At 51.8% G+C, this 15481-nt stretch overlaps 1 protein-coding gene across 3 annotated transcripts in view; it reads right to left on the bottom strand.

The window, feature by feature from the left end:
• Positions 1-15481, bottom strand: part of EPHX2 (epoxide hydrolase 2) — a 145945-nt gene that overhangs the window by 108220 nt on the left and 22244 nt on the right. For all 3 annotated transcript variants that reach the window (XM_075341301.1, XM_075341300.1, XM_075341302.1), the window contains exons 3-5: positions 11529-11688; positions 7133-7323; positions 34-156 (exon numbers count right to left, since the gene is read on the bottom strand). In XM_075341301.1, coding sequence (XP_075197416.1) covers positions 34-156; positions 7133-7323; positions 11529-11688 — 474 coding nt within the window. The remainder of the gene's footprint in view (positions 1-33; positions 157-7132; positions 7324-11528; positions 11689-15481) is intronic.

Here is a 15481-nt window from a genome sequence, read left to right as displayed (position 1 = left end):
ACGGGATGTGGGATCATCAGACGTGACGTGTACCTTCACTCCGGACAGTTCCTCCAGCTCCTTCAATGCTTTATCGGTGTCTCGGACCAGCACGGTGGATATTCCCATATCACGAGCCGGCTTCAGGTTGGCACCGATGTCATCAAGGAAAATGGTCTGTAACAGAAAATGGGGGGTCAGCAGGAGCGGAGGTCATAAGTATGGAGAGAACAGCAGCCGAAGGCATCCAGAAGAGGCCGGAATGTCAGGAGAGAACAGCAATATGTCATCCAGAAGGGGCCGGAGTGTCAGGAGAGAACAGCAATATGTCACCCAGAAGGGGCCGGAGTGTCAGGAGAGAACAGCAATATGTCACCCAGAAGAGGCCGGAGCGTCAGGAGAGAACAGCAATATGTCATCCAGAAGAGGCCGGAATGTCAGGAGAGAACAGCAATATATCATCCAGAAGAGGCCGGAGTGTCAGGAGAGAACAGCAATATGTCATCCAGAAGAGGCCGGAATGTCAGGAGAGAACAGCAATATGTCATCCAAAAGGGGCCGGAGCGTCAGGAGAGAACAGCAATATGTCATCCAGAAAAGGCCGGAATGTCAGGAGAGAACAGCAATATGTCATCCAGAAGAGGCCGGAGTGTCAGGAGAGAACAGCAATATGTCATCCAGAAGAGGCCGGAATGTCAGGAGAGAACAGCAATATGTCAGCCAGAAGAGGCCGGAGTGTCAGGAGAGAACAGAAATATGTCACCCAGAAGAGGTCAGAGTGTCAGGAGAGAACAGCAATATGTCACCCAGAAGAGGTCAGAGTGTCAGGAGAGAACAGCAATATGTCACCCAGAAGAGACCGGAGTGTCAGGAGAGAACAGCAATATGTCACCCAGAAGAGGTCAGAGTGTCAGGAGAGAACAGCAATATGTCACCCAGAAGAGGTCAGAGTGTCAGGAGAGAACAGCAATATGTCACCCAGAAGAGACCGGAGTGTCAGGAGAGAACAGCAATATGTCATCCAGAAGAGGCCGGAGTGTCAGGAGACAACAGCAATATGTCAGCCAGAAGAGGCCGGAGTGTCAGGAGACAACAGCAATATGTCATCCAGAAGAGGCCGAAGTATCAGGAGAGAACAGCAAAATGTCACCCAGAAGACACCGGAGTGTCAGGAGAGAAAAGCAATATGTCACCCAGAAGAGGCCGCAATGTCAGGAGAGAACAGCAATATGTCCCCCAGAAGAGGCCGGAATGTCAGGAGAGAACAGCAATATGTCACCCAGAAGAGGCCGGAGTGTCAGGAGAGCACAGCAATATGTCATCCAGAAAAGGCCGGAATGTCAGGAGAGCACAGCATTATGTCACCCAGTAGAGGCCGGAGTGTCAGGAGAGAACAGCAATATGTCACCCAGAAGAGGCCGGAATGTCAGGAGAGAACAGCAATATGTCACCCAGAAGAGGCCAGAGTGTCAGGAGAGCACAGCAATATGTCATCCAGAAAAGGCCGGAATGTCAGGAGAGCACAGCAATATGTCAGCCAGAAGAGACCGGAGTGTCAGGAGAGAACAGCAATATGTCATCCAGAAGGGGCCGGAGTGTCAGGAGAGAACAGCAATATGTCACCCAGAAGGGGCCGGAGTGTCAGGAGAGAACAGCAATATGTCACCCAGAAGAGGCCGGAGCGTCAGGAGAGAACAGCAATATGTCATCCAGAAGAGGCCGGAATGTCAGGAGAGAACAGCAATATGTCATCCAGAAGAGGCCGGAGTGTCAGGAGAGAACAGCAATATGTCATCCAGAAGAGGCCGGAATGTCAGGAGAGAACAGCAATATGTCATCCAAAAGGGGCCGGAGTGTCAGGAGAGAACAGCAATATGTCACCCAGAAGGGGCCGGAGTGTCAGGAGAGAACAGCAATATGTCACCCAGAAGAGGCCGGAGCGTCAGGAGAGAACAGCAATATGTCATCCAGAAGAGGCCGGAATGTCAGGAGAGAACAGCAATATGTCATCCAGAAGAGGCCGGAGTGTCAGGAGAGAACAGCAATATGTCATCCAGAAGAGGCCGGAATGTCAGGAGAGAACAGCAATATGTCACCCAGAAGAGGTCGGAGTGTCAGGAGAGAACAGCAATATGTCACCCAGAAGAGGTCAGAGTGTCAGGAGAGAACAGCAATATGTCACCCAGAAGAGGCCGGAGTGTCAGGAGAGAACAGCAATATGTCACCCAGAAGAGGCCGGAGTGTCATGAGACAACAGCAATATGTCATGCAGAAGAGGCCGGAGTGTCAGGAGAGAAAAGCAATATGTAAGCCAGAAGAGGCCGGAATGTCAGGAGACAACAGCAATATGTCATCCAGAAGAGGCCGGAGTGTCAGGAGAGAACAGCAATATGTCACCGAGAAGAGGCCGGAATGTCAGGAAAGAACAGCAATATGTCACCCAGAAGAGGCCGGAATGTCAGGAGAGAACAGCAATATGTCACCCAGAAGAGGTCAGAGTGTCAGGAGAGAACAGCAATATGTCACCCAGAAGAGGTCAGAGTGTCAGGAGAGAACAGCAATATGTCACCCAGAAGAGACCGGAGTGTCAGGAGAGAACAGCAATATGTCATCCAGAAGAGGCCGGAGTGTCAGGAGACAACAGCAATATGTCAGCCAGAAGAGGCCGGAGTGTCAGGAGACAACAGCAATATGTCATCCAGAAGAGGCCGGAGTATCAGGAGAGAACAGCAAAATGTCACCCAGAAGAGACCGGAGTGTCAGGAGAGAAAAGCAATATGTCACCCAGAAGAGGCCGCAATGTCAGGAGAGAACAGCAATATGTCCCCCAGAAGAGGCCGGAATGTCAGGAGAGAACAGCAATATGTCACCCAGAAGAGGCCGGAGTGTCAGGAGAGCACAGCAATATGTCATCCAGAAAAGGCCGGAATGTCAGGAGAGCACAGCATTATGTCACCCAGTAGAGGCCGGAGTGTCAGGAGAGAACAGCAATATGTCACCCAGAAGAGGCCGGAATGTCAGGAGAGAACAGCAATATGTCACCCAGAAGAGGCCAGAGTGTCAGGAGAGCACAGCAATATGTCATCCAGAAAAGGCCGGAATGTCAGGAGAGCACAGCAATATGTCAGCCAGAAGAGACCGGAGTGTCAGGAGAGAACAGCAATATGTCATCCAGAAGGGGCCGGAGTGTCAGGAGAGAACAGCAATATGTCAGCCAGAAGAGGCCGGAGTGTCAGGAGACAACAGCAATATGTCATCCAGAAGAGGCCGGAGTGTCAGGAGACAACAGCAATATGTCAGCCAGAAGAGGCCGGAGTGTCAGGAGACAACAGCAATATGTCATCCAGAAGAGGCCGGAGTGTCAGGAGAGAACAGCAAAATGTCACCCAGAAGAGACCGGAGTGTCAGGAGAGAACAGCAATATGTCATCCAGAAGAGCCCGCAATGTCAGGAGAGAACAGCAATATGTCCCCCAGAAGAGGCCGGAATGTCAGGAGAGAACAGCAATATGTCACCCAGAAGAGGCCGGAGTGTCAGGAGAGCACAGCATTATGTCACCCAGTAGAGGCCGGAGTGTCAGGAGAGAACAGCAATATGTCACCCAGAAGAGGCCGGAATGTCAGGAGAGAACAGCAATATGTCACCCAGAAGAGGCCAGAGTGTCAGGAGAGCACAGCAATATGTCATCCAGAAGAGGCCGGAATGTCAGGAGAGAACAGCAATATGTCATCCAGAAGAGGCCGGAGTGTCAGGAGAGAACAGCAATATGTCATCCAGAAGAGGCCGGAATGTCAGGAGAGAACAGCAATATGTCACCCAGAAGAGGTCAGAGTGTCAGGAGAGAACAGCAATATGTCACCCAGAAGAGGTCAGAGTGTCAGGAGAGAACAGCAATATGTCACCCAGAAGAGGCCGGAGTGTCAGGAGAGAACAGCAATATGTCACCCAGAAGAGGCCGGAGTGTCAGGAGAGAACAGCAATATGTCACCCAGAAGAGGCCGGAGTGTCATGAGACAACAGCAATATGTCATCCAGAAGAGGCCGGAGTGTCAGGAGAGAAAAGCAATATGTAAGCCAGAAGAGGCCGGAATGTCAGGAGACAACAGCAATATGTCATCCAGAAGAGGCCGGAGTGTCAGGAGAGAACAGCAATATGTCACCCAGAAGAGGCCGGAGTGTCAGGAGAGAACAGCAATATGTCATCCAGAAGAGGCCGGAATGTCAGGAGAGAACAGCAATATGTCACCCAGAAGAGACCGGAGTGTCAGGAGAGAACAGCAATATGTCATCCAGAAGAGGCCGGAGTGTCAGGAGAGAACAGCAATATGTCATCCAGAAGAGGCCGGAATGTCAGGAGAGAACAGCAATATGTCACCCAGAAGAGACCGGAGTGTCAGGAGAGAACAGCAATATGTCACCCAGAAGAGGTCAGAGTGTCAGGAGAGAACAGCAATATGTCACCCAGAAGAGGCCGGAGTGTCAGGAGAGAACAGCAATATGTCACCCAGAAGAGGCCGGAGTGTCATGAGACAACAGCAATATGTCATCCAGAAGAGGCCGGAGTGTCAGGAGAGAAAAGCAATATGTAAGCCAGAAGAGGCCGGAATGTCAGGAGACAACAGCAATATGTCATCCAGAAGAGGCCGGAGTGTCAGGAGAGAACAGCAATATGTCACCGAGAAGAGGCCGGAATGTCAGGAAAGAACAGCAATATGTCACCCAGAAGAGGCCGGAATGTCAGGAGAGAACAGCAATATGTCACCCAGAAGAGACCGGAGTGTCAGGAGAGAACAGCAATATGTCACCCAGAAGAGACCGGAGTGTCAGGAGAGAACAGCAATATGTCATCCAGAAGAGGCCGGAGTGTCAGGAGAGAACAGCAATATGTCATCCAGAAGAGGCCGGAATGTCAGGAGAGAACAGCAATATGTCACCCAGAAGAGGCCAGAGTGTCAGGAGAGCACAGCAATATGTCATCCAGAAGAGGCCGGAGTGTCAGGAGACAACAGCAATATGTCAGCCAGAAGAGGCCGGAGTGTCAGGAGACAACAGCAATATGTCATCCAGAAGAGGCCGGAGTATCAGGAGAGAACAGCAAAATGTCATCCAGAAGAGGCCGGAATGTCAGGAGAGAACAGCAATATGTCATCCAGAAGAGGCCGGAGTGTCAGGAGAGAACAGCAATATGTCATCCAGAAGAGGCCGGAATGTCAGGAGAGAACAGCAATATGTCACCCAGAAGAGGTCAGAGTGTCAGGAGAGAACAGCAATATGTCACCCAGAAGAGGTCAGAGTGTCAGGAGAGAACAGCAATATGTCACCCAGAAGAGGCCGGAGTGTCAGGAGAGAAAAGCAATATGTCAGCCAGAAGAGGCCGGAGTGTCAGGAGAGAACAGCAATATGTCAGCCAGAAGAGGCCGGAGTGTCAGGAGAGAACAGCAATATGTCAGCCAGAAGGGGCCGGAGTGTCAGGAAAGAACAGCAATATGTCAGCCAGAAGAGACCGGAGTGTCAGGAGAGAACAGCAAAATGTCACCCAGAAGAGGCCGGAATGTCAGGAGAGAACAGCAATATGTCATCCAGAAGAGGCCGGAGTGTCAGGAGAGAACAGCAAAATGTCACCCAGAAGAGGCCGGAATGTTAGGAGAGAACAGCAATATGTCATCCAGAAGAGGCCGGAGTGTCAGGAGAGAACAGCAAAATGTCACCCAGAAGAGGCCGGAATGTCAGGAGAGAACAGCAATATGTCATCCAGAAGAGGCCGGAGTGTCAGGAGTCACTGGATGTATCCTAACAAGAATACAGGATGCAAGGAAAAGTGACTGCACCAGCAGAATAGGGAGTGCAGCTCTGGAGTATAATACAGGAGGTAACTCAGGATCAGTAATGTAATGTATGTACACAGTGACTGCACCAGCAGAATAGTGAGTGCAGCTCTGGAGTATAATACAGGAGGTAACTCAGGATCAGTAATGTAATGTATGTACACAGTGACTGCACCAGCAGAATAGTGAGTGCAGCTCTGGAGTATAATACAGGAGGTAACTCAGGATCAGTAATGTAATGTATGTACACAGTGAATGCACCAGCAGAATAGTGAGTGCAGCTCTGGAATATAATACAGGAGGTAACGCAGGATCAGTAATGTAATGTATGTACACAGTGACTGCACCAGCAGAATAGTGAGTGCAGCTCTGGAGTATAATACAAGATATAACTCAGAATCAGTAGCGCATTGATTAAAGCTTTTACAATAGATCACAAAAGTGAGTGCACCCCACACATTTTTGTAACTATTGTATTATATCTTTTCTTGGGAAAACACTGCACATCTGACATTCATACAATGTACAGTGTCAGTGTGCAGCTTGTAGAACACTGTATATAACAACACACAGCCAGTAATGTCTGAAGCACTTGCAACAAAAGTGAGTACACCCCTAAGTGAAAACGTTCCACCTGTCAGTGCTCAGACCATACGCTGTACACATCACATTGCTCTGCATGGCTGTCCTCCTAGAAGGAAGTGTGTTTCTAAAAGATGATGCACAAGACGTCTGCAAACAGATTGCTGAAGACAAGCAGACTAAGGACATGGATTACTGGAACCGTCCTGGGGTCTGATGAGACCAAAATAAACTTATTTGGGTCAGATGGTGTCAGCGAGTGTGTCAGCTCCAGGTGAGGAGGACACAGACAAGTGTGTCCTGCCTACAGTCAGGCATGGTGGTGAAGTGTCATGGTTTAGGGGTGCATGAGTGCAGCCGGCTGTGGGAGCTACATTCATTGAGGGAATATTCACACCAAGGGCACAATTTGGCCATTTTCACTTAGGGGTGTACTCACTTTTGTTGCCAGCGGTTTAGACATTAATGGCTGTGTGAAGTTATTTACACTGTTATACAAGCTGCGCACTGACGCTGCACATTGTATTATTGTGTCAGATCTGCAGTGGTGCCCCATGCAAAGATAAAATATAATATTTACAAGCATGTCAGGGGTGTACTTACTTTTGTGACATAGTGTATGCACACCATTTATGGCTGTAGGTGGTGGCAGCCGTCAGATATGAGGAGTATAGCAGCCTAGTCGGCAGTAGGTGTGAGCTGTACACCGTTCGGTAATCTTCTGATCCGGTGCGATCCCCGCTCACCTCCTCGGGTTCGGCTTCCAGCATCTTCAGCGCGTACTCGTATATCCGGGTCTCTGGTTTCCTCATACCGACGCGGCAGGATTCGATGACCAGGTCAAAGTGGCGGCTCAAGAAAGAGAACATCTCGGCGGTGTGGTGCCGGAGGGGGCCGTCGTCCACCCAGTTGTTGGTCAGAACGCAGGTTTTGAAGCCTAAAAGTGTTGGAATCAAATGGAGACAAGTCATCCCGCTTGTAGTAGCTGGGAACAGAGAAATCCCCGCTGGAGTGCGTGATCTAAGGGGTTAACAGACATGGGTGAATCAGAGATCCACCCGTGCCTGTGTATGCTGATCATGGGTGGATCAGAGATCCACCTGTGCCTGTGTCTGCTGATCATGGGTGGATCAGAGATCCACCCGTGCCTGTGTCTGCTGATCATGGGTGGATCAGAGATCCACCCGTGCCTGTGTCTGCTGATCATGGGTGGATCAGAGATCCACCTGTGCCTGCTGATCATGGGTGGATCAAAGATCCACCCGTGCCTGTGTCTGCTGATCATGGGTGGATCAGCGATCTACCCGTGCCTGTGTCTGCTGATCACACACGCCAGTCCCCATTAAAGGGACAAAAACGGCCAAAGACGTATATATACGTCCTTGATCGTAAAAGGGTTAAAGGGAGATTATCACCTCGAGGACACTATATAAAGGGGACCCGATCATGAGATTGGTGCTGTGTGATCGCAGCGGGGTATTTCCTACACTGGAACACTGCGGAGTTTTAGGCTGTGTGCACACAGTGCGTTTTTATTGCTTTTTTTTATGTCTTTTTTTTAGTGCGCAAATCCTGATGCCGGCAAAATCAACGAGACACCTGAGGTTTTGTGCACACGTTGCAGATTTGGTGCAGAAAATCTGACGCATGTTCATTCTGAGTTTTTCCCCCATTTAATTCAATGCAAAAAAAAACACCCCAACGAGCGTTTCTGTGCTGCATTTCTCCAGCCAAAAGATGCAGAAATACTGAATGTGCGTATGTAGCCTTAGAAAAAAATACACTTTGCTGCTTCCGGTCCCGTTCCAGTTGACTGACCGTACTATCTACTGTTTATACATACGGAGAGTGTTTTTACCCCGAGATGTCAGAGTGTGGTGGTGGAATATGGGGGGGGGCGGTGTATCATGTTGTGTAGGATCATATATTAGGCGTGGTTCACTGTCTATTCTCTGTATTGCTTGTGTGTACATTGTATTGTCTGTAGATAATCACCCCCTGTAGTGTTTATGCCCCTAGGTCTGGGGGAGGGGGCCTGGGATCCACCTAACCTCTCTGCTAACCTGAAGAATTATTCAGTCTGTTTGAGAACTTCAAGAGAGAAGGAAGAAGATTCATCCTCTGTGGGAGAAGCTGCGGCTCCACAGAGAGACCTGGACATTTATCGCTTACTGGACTATACTCGTGTTTCTGGATTATTTTACCATCTGTTTTGTGCATTATGTTATGGACCATTTGATTTGCTTGGATGTTCTTTGGATTCTTCATCCATCTCCAGCTCTGTTGATTGTGTGATATGGGAGAAGGACCCCGTCACACGGAGCATTTCACAGACAGACATATCTGACAGCAAGAACCGCTCAGATGATTGTGCACACATCCAGTACATAGTACCACTCCATCCTCTGCTCCCCGTGTAATGTCACGCTCCATCCTCTGCTCCCCGTGTAATGTCCCGTTCCATCCTCTGCTCCCCGTGTAATGCCCCGCTCCATCCTCTGCTCCCCGTGTAATGCCCTGCTCCATCCTCTGCTCCCCGTGTAATGCCCCGCTCTATCCTCTGCTCCCCGTGTAATGCCCCCCTCCATCCTCTGCTCCCCGTGTAATGCCCCCCTCCATCCTCTGCTCCCCGTGTAATGCCCCGCTCCATCCTCTGCTGCCCGTGTAATACCCCGCTCCATCCTCTGCTCCCCGTGTAATGCCCCGCTCCATCCTCTGCTCCCCGTGTAATGCCCCGCTCCATCCTCTGCTCCCCGTGTAATGCCCCGTTCCATCCTCTGCTCCCCGTGTAATGCCCCGTTCCATCCTCTGCTCCCCGTGTAATATCCTGCTCCATCCTCTGCTCCCCGTGTAATATCCCGCACCATCCTCTGCTCACCGTGTAATGTCCCGCTCCATCCTCTGCTCCCTGTGTAATGTCCCGTTCCATCCTCTGCTCCCCGTGTAATGTCCCGTTCCATCCTCTGCTCCCCGTGTAATGTCCCGCACCATCCTCTGCTCCCCGTGTAATGTCCCGCACCATCCTCTGCTCCCCGTGTAATGCCCTGCTCCATCCTCTGCTCCCCGTGTAATGTCCTGCTCTAACCTCTGCTCCCCGTGTAATGTCCTGCTCCATCCTCTGCTCCCCGTGTAATGTTCTGCTCCATCCTCTGCTCCCCGTGTAATGTCCTGCTCCATCCTCTGCTCCCCGTGTAATGCCCCGTTCCATCCTCTGCTCCCCGTGTAATGCCCCGTTCCATCCTCTGCTCCCCGTGTAATATCCTGCTCCATCCTCTACTCCCCGTGTAATATCCCGCACCATCCTCTGCTCCCCGTGTAATGTCCCGCTCCATCCTCTGCTCCCCGTGTAATGTCCCGTTCCATCCTCTGCTCCCCGTGTAATGTCCCGCACCATCCTCTGCTCCCCGTGTAATGTCCCGCACCATCCTCTGCTCCCCGTGTAATGCCCTGCTCCATCCTCTGCTCCCCGTGTAATGCCCCGTTCCATCCTCTGCTCCCCGTGTAATATCCTGCTCCATCCTCTGCTCCCTGTGTAATGTCCCGCACCATCCTCTGCTCCCCGTGTAATGCCCTGCTCCATTCTCTGCTCCCCGTGTAATGCCCTGCTCCATCCTCTGCTCCCCGTGTAATGTCCTGCTCCATCCTCTGCTCCCCGTGTAATGTCCTGCTCCATCCTCTGCTCCCCGTGAAATGTTCCGCTCCATCCTCTGCTCCCCATGTAATGCCCTGCTCCATTCTCTGCTCCCCATGTAATGCCCTACTCCATCCTCTGCTCCCCATGTAATGACCCTGCTCCATCCTCTGCTCCCCGTGTAATGTTCCGCTACATCCTCTGCTCCCCATGTAATGCCCTGCTCCATCCTCTGCTCCCCATGTAATGCCCCCCTCCATCCTCTGCTCCCCGTGTAATGTTCCGCTCCATCCTCTGCTCCCCATGTAATGCCCTGCTCCATTCTCTGCTCCCCGTGTAATGTCCTGCTCCATCCTCTGCTCCCTGTGTAATGTCCCGCACCAACCTCTGCTCCCCGTGTAATGCCCTGCTCCATTCTCTGCTCCCCGTGTAATGCCCTACTCCATCCTCTGCTCCCCATGTAATGCCCTGCTCCATCATCTGCTCCCCGTGTAATGTTCCGCTACATCCTCTGCTCCCCATGTAATGCCCTGCTCCATTCTCTGCTCCCCGTGTAATGCCCTACTCCATCCTCTGCTCCCCATGTAATGCCCTGCTCCATCCTCTGCTCCCCGTGTAATGTTCCGCTACATCCTCTGCTCCCCATGTAATGCCCTGCTCCATCCTCTGCTCCCCATGTAATGCCCTACTCCATCCTCTGCTCCCCATGTAATGCCCCCCTCCATCCTCTGCTCCCCGTGTAATGTTCCGCTCCATCCTCTGCTCCCCATGTAATGCCCTGCTCCATTCTCTGCTCCCCGTGTAATGTCCTGCTCCATCCTCTGCTCCCCGTGTAATGTTCTGCTCCATCCTCTGCTTCCCGTGTAATGCCCCGCTCCATACTCTGCTCCCCGTGTAATGCCCTGCTCCATCCTCTGTTCCCCGTGTAATGCCCCGCTCCATCCTCTGCTCCCCGTGTAATGTTCTGCTCCATCCTCTGCTCCCCGTGTAATGTCCTGCTCCATCCTCTGCTCCCTGTGTAATGTCCCGCACCATCCTCTGCTCCCCATGTAATGCCCTGCTCCATTCTCTGCTCCCCGTGTAATGCCCTACTCCATCCTCTGCTCTCCATGTAATGCCCCGCTCCATACTCTGCTCCCCGTGTAATGTCCTGCTCTATCCTCTGTTCCCCGTGTAATGCCCCGCTCCATCCTCTGCTCCCCGTGTAATGTTCTGCTCCATCCTCTGCTCCCCGTGTAATGTCCTGCTCCATCCTCTGCTCCCCGTGTAATGTCCTGCTCCATCCTCTGCTCCCCGTGTAATGTTCTGCTCCATCCTCTGCTTCCCGTGTAATGCCCCGCTCCATACTCTGCTCCCCGTGTAATGTCCTGCTCTATCCTCTGTTCCCCGTGTAATGCCCCGCTCCATCCTCTGCTCCCCGTGTAATGTCCTGCTCCATCCTCTGCTCCCCGTGTAATGTTCTGCTCCATCCTCTGCTCCCCGTGCACCGTGACTGCAGCCGCCGCACTCACCATGACTTCTTAGCGCTGCGGCAGCTTTCAGGAACGGCTTGCTGACTCCGCCAGTCTCAAACAAACCATGCACGGCCTGCTCCAGAGAGAAGGACTCGGGGAGCGAGACCCCAGATTCTTCAGCCAACGCCTGACATTCCTTGTTCATCTCTGTAACAAACTGTCAGAGGATAGAGGTTAGTGTATCACGTATGGAAACAGATTGCGTCCAATCCCCTAAATACAGAGTGAAAAGCAAGCAGAGATCTTACTGTTTACTCTGCGTCCCTGCCCCTTCCATTAGATACCTGCATCCAATCACAGACAGCCCTAGATTCAGCTAAAGGCCCAATATCCTCCACTTTCTCCTTATATTGTGAAGAGGACGGGTCTGGATCCGGCCATCGTCTGATCTCTTGTTGTATATACTAAAATCCATTAAATAGAGCAAATAGCAATCCTCTACCATGCCCCAAGTGCGCAAAGATGGCAGCCATCGGTGTCCCGTGAGCGCGAGGGCAGGCGATTTGTGGCCAAGTCACTACACCGCTTAAACGCTGCTGTCAGTGACTGACAGCAGCATGGAAGAACCAGCCCTGATCACTGCATTTAATGGTGGGTGCTGGCTGTATAACACAGCTGACACTCAATGTTAGGTAAAGGTTCAGACCAAGCCCGTGCCATGCATCCACAGCCAACATGCACCATATATGTACTACGAATGTCAGGAAGGAGTACCCAGCACCCGAGCATGGTAGTGCCCGCTCATCACTAGTTACCAGTACTGAGCACCTGAGCATGGTAGTGCCCGCTCATCACTAGTTACCAGTACTGAGCACCCGAGCATGGTAGTGCCCGCTCATCACTAGTTACCAGTACTGAGCACCTGAGCATGGTAGTGCCCGCTCATCACTAGTTACCAGTACTGAGCACCCGAGCATGGTAGTGCCCGCTCATCACTAGTTACCAGTACTGAGCACCTGAGCATGGTAGTGCTCGCTCATCACTAGTTACCAGTACTGATCACCCGAGCATGGTAGTGCTCGCTCATCACTAGTTACCAGTACTGATCACCCGAGCATGGTAGTGCTCGCTCATCACTAGTTACCAGTACTGAGCACCTGAGCATGGTAGTGCCCGCTCATCACTAGTTACCAGTACTGAGCACCTGAGCATGGTAGTGCCCGCTCATCACTAGTTACCAGTACTGAGCACCCAAGCATGGTAGTGCCCACTCATCACTAGTTACCAGTACTGAGCACCCGAGCATGGTAGTGCCCGCTCATCACTAGTTACCAGTACTGAGCACCCGAGCATGGTAGTGCCCGCTCATCACTAGTTACCAGTACTGAGCACCCGAGCATGGTAGTGCCCGCTCATCACTAGTTACCAGTACTGAGCACCTGAGCATGGTAGTGCCCGCTCATCACTAGTTACCAGTACTGAGCACCCGAGCATGGTAGTGCCCGCTCATCACTAGTTACCAGTACTGAGCACCCGAGCATGGTAGTGCCCGCTCATCACTAGTTACCAGTACTGAGCACCTGCGCATGGTAGTGCCCGCTCATCACTAGTTACCAGTACTGATCACCCGAGCATGGTAGTGCTCGCTCATCACTAGTTACCAGTACTGATCACCCGAGCATGGTAGTGCTCGCTCATCACTAGTTACCAGTACTGAGCACCTGAGCATGGTAGTGCCCGCTCATCACTAGTTACCAGTACTGAGCACCTGAGCATGGTAGTGCCCGCTCATCAATAGTTACCAGTACTGATCACCCGAGCATGGTAGTGCCCGCTCATCACTAGTTACCAGTACTGAGCACCCGAGCATGGTAGTGCCCGCTCATCACTAGTTACCAGTACTGAGCACCTGAGCATGGTAGTGCCCGCTCATCACTAGTTACATGTACTGAGCACCCGAGCATGGTAGTGCCCGCTCATCACTAGTTACCAGTACTGAGCACCTGAGCATGGTAGTGCCCGCTCATCACTAGTTACCACTACTGAGCACCCGAGCATGGTAGTGCCCGCTCATCACTAGTTACCAGTACTGAGCACCTGAGCATGGTAGTGCCCACTCATCACTAGTTACGAGTACTGAGCACCTGAGCATGGTAGTGCCCGCTCATCACTAGTTACCAGTACTGAGCACCCGAGCATGGTAGTGCCCACTCATCACTAGTTACCAGTACTGAGCACCCGAGCATGGTAGTGCCCGCTCATCACTAGTTACCAGTACTGAGCACCCGAGCATGGTAGTGCCCGCTCATCACTAGTTACCAGTACTGAGCACCCGAGCATGGTAGTGCCCGCTCATCACTAGTTACCAGTACTGAGCACCTGAGCATGGTAGTGCCCGCTTGTGAGGCAAATCCCGGGATATGAAGATGAATTATGACTCCAGTCATAATCCCTCATCACTCCCTGGCAGTGCCCCCTCCCTTCTTGTTCTCAGTGTTCCACTTACACCTCCATGGCCATGTCCTGTGATATGGAGATGAGGTGGTGTGGGAACAATGGACACAGGATGACTCCCTGCCGTCACCCTGTAGTAGGAGCTGCTAGCTAGTTAGCAAGGCTATGGAAATAGCCAGACAGAACGACTCCAGTAAAAAATGGTTCATATCTCGCAAGCCATATTTCCGATAAATATGGCAACCATAAAAATGGTGTCTCCGCATGCGGACGATGCCGGCACACCCTTTTTATGGGAGCAGGACATTGGGAAATGCCCCAGGCGTGATATCAGCCAATGGGGAACTGGCAGACAGGTCATGAGTCCCCTCGTTCTGTAGCTAAATTCATAACTGTCACAATGAGAGCATTGGCGTCCGCCTACGACGCTCCCAGGCAAAGTTATGGCCCATATTCCATGTTGTGGATTGTCCATAACTCAAGCCAGGGGTGGAGCAGTGCTCCCTGTGAGGTCACGAAGGTAGGAGGGGACCTGGATTTGCCCAGGTTGATAACCCTACTTCGGCCATTTTCCAGTGGTCTTTTCGCTGGGGGCACGTGTAGGAAACATCTGTGGGAAGGATCCTAGAAACCTGGGTACAGCGCCCCCCTGTGGCCAGACGCAACAAGGTAACTGCTGGAACTGTGTATGCCTGTTTGTAACCCATGCTTTGATCGTAACTGTACTCTGACCTATGTATATTCTGTAGATTCCCTATTGTATATATTGTAGTTTCTAGTGTGCTTTAGGCTGATTAAATTATATAATTAATCTTGGGCTGTTCTGTTATCTCGATCTTGAATCCCACGTCTGTGTGTTCGGCTAATAGTTACCGTAAATCGGTTGGTGGCAGCGAATTGTGCCAAGGATTATTGTGGGGAGGCCAGTGAGATTCGGGGAGATTTTATATATTCCGCCCGCGGAGGTCGGGGGAATATATACCCTACTCTCACCGGGGACCCTTCAATAATCGGCATAAGTAGTATAGCGGCCTCCTTGCTTATTGTCGGGCAATTCCATAATTGGCCTGACTATAAGAGGGGCGCTAGAGAGCGCGTCACGTGCTCTGTCTGTCGGTCGGGAGGTATAAAGGAGGGGTGACCCCCACTTGTTACCCCCCGATTGTGACGTACTGGTAGCCAGCGCGGGGGATTTCTGAGTGACCCCCCCGGTGGTTTGTGACATATTGGTGGCAAGCGGTGGGATCGAGATAATAGTGTGTGTGAGTGTGAGACCCATACTCCCAGACACTAAAGACTGCCTGCAGCAGCTGTGGCTGCTGGGGTTTTCAGACTAGCTCAACACTAGAGTGTCAGAGTGCAGATACTGTAAGGTGTGTGGAGGCATCAGGTGTCAGTTCTGTGTCAGTGACCAAAAGTCTGCAAGAATGGCTGATGGCACCAGGAGCAGAGCTATGCAACTGGCCAATGCTAAAGCAGGAGCCGAAGAGAGGGAGGACGGTGCTGTGGACAGTAATGAGGAGGTTGCCCACGAGTCCTCCAGGAGCTCGACGCCA

This window comes from Anomaloglossus baeobatrachus, chromosome 3, assembly GCF_048569485.1.
Source record: "Anomaloglossus baeobatrachus isolate aAnoBae1 chromosome 3, aAnoBae1.hap1, whole genome shotgun sequence".
Taxonomy (NCBI): Eukaryota; Metazoa; Chordata; class Amphibia; order Anura; family Aromobatidae; genus Anomaloglossus; species Anomaloglossus baeobatrachus.
This window is presented reverse-complemented; position numbering and strand designations above follow the sequence as displayed.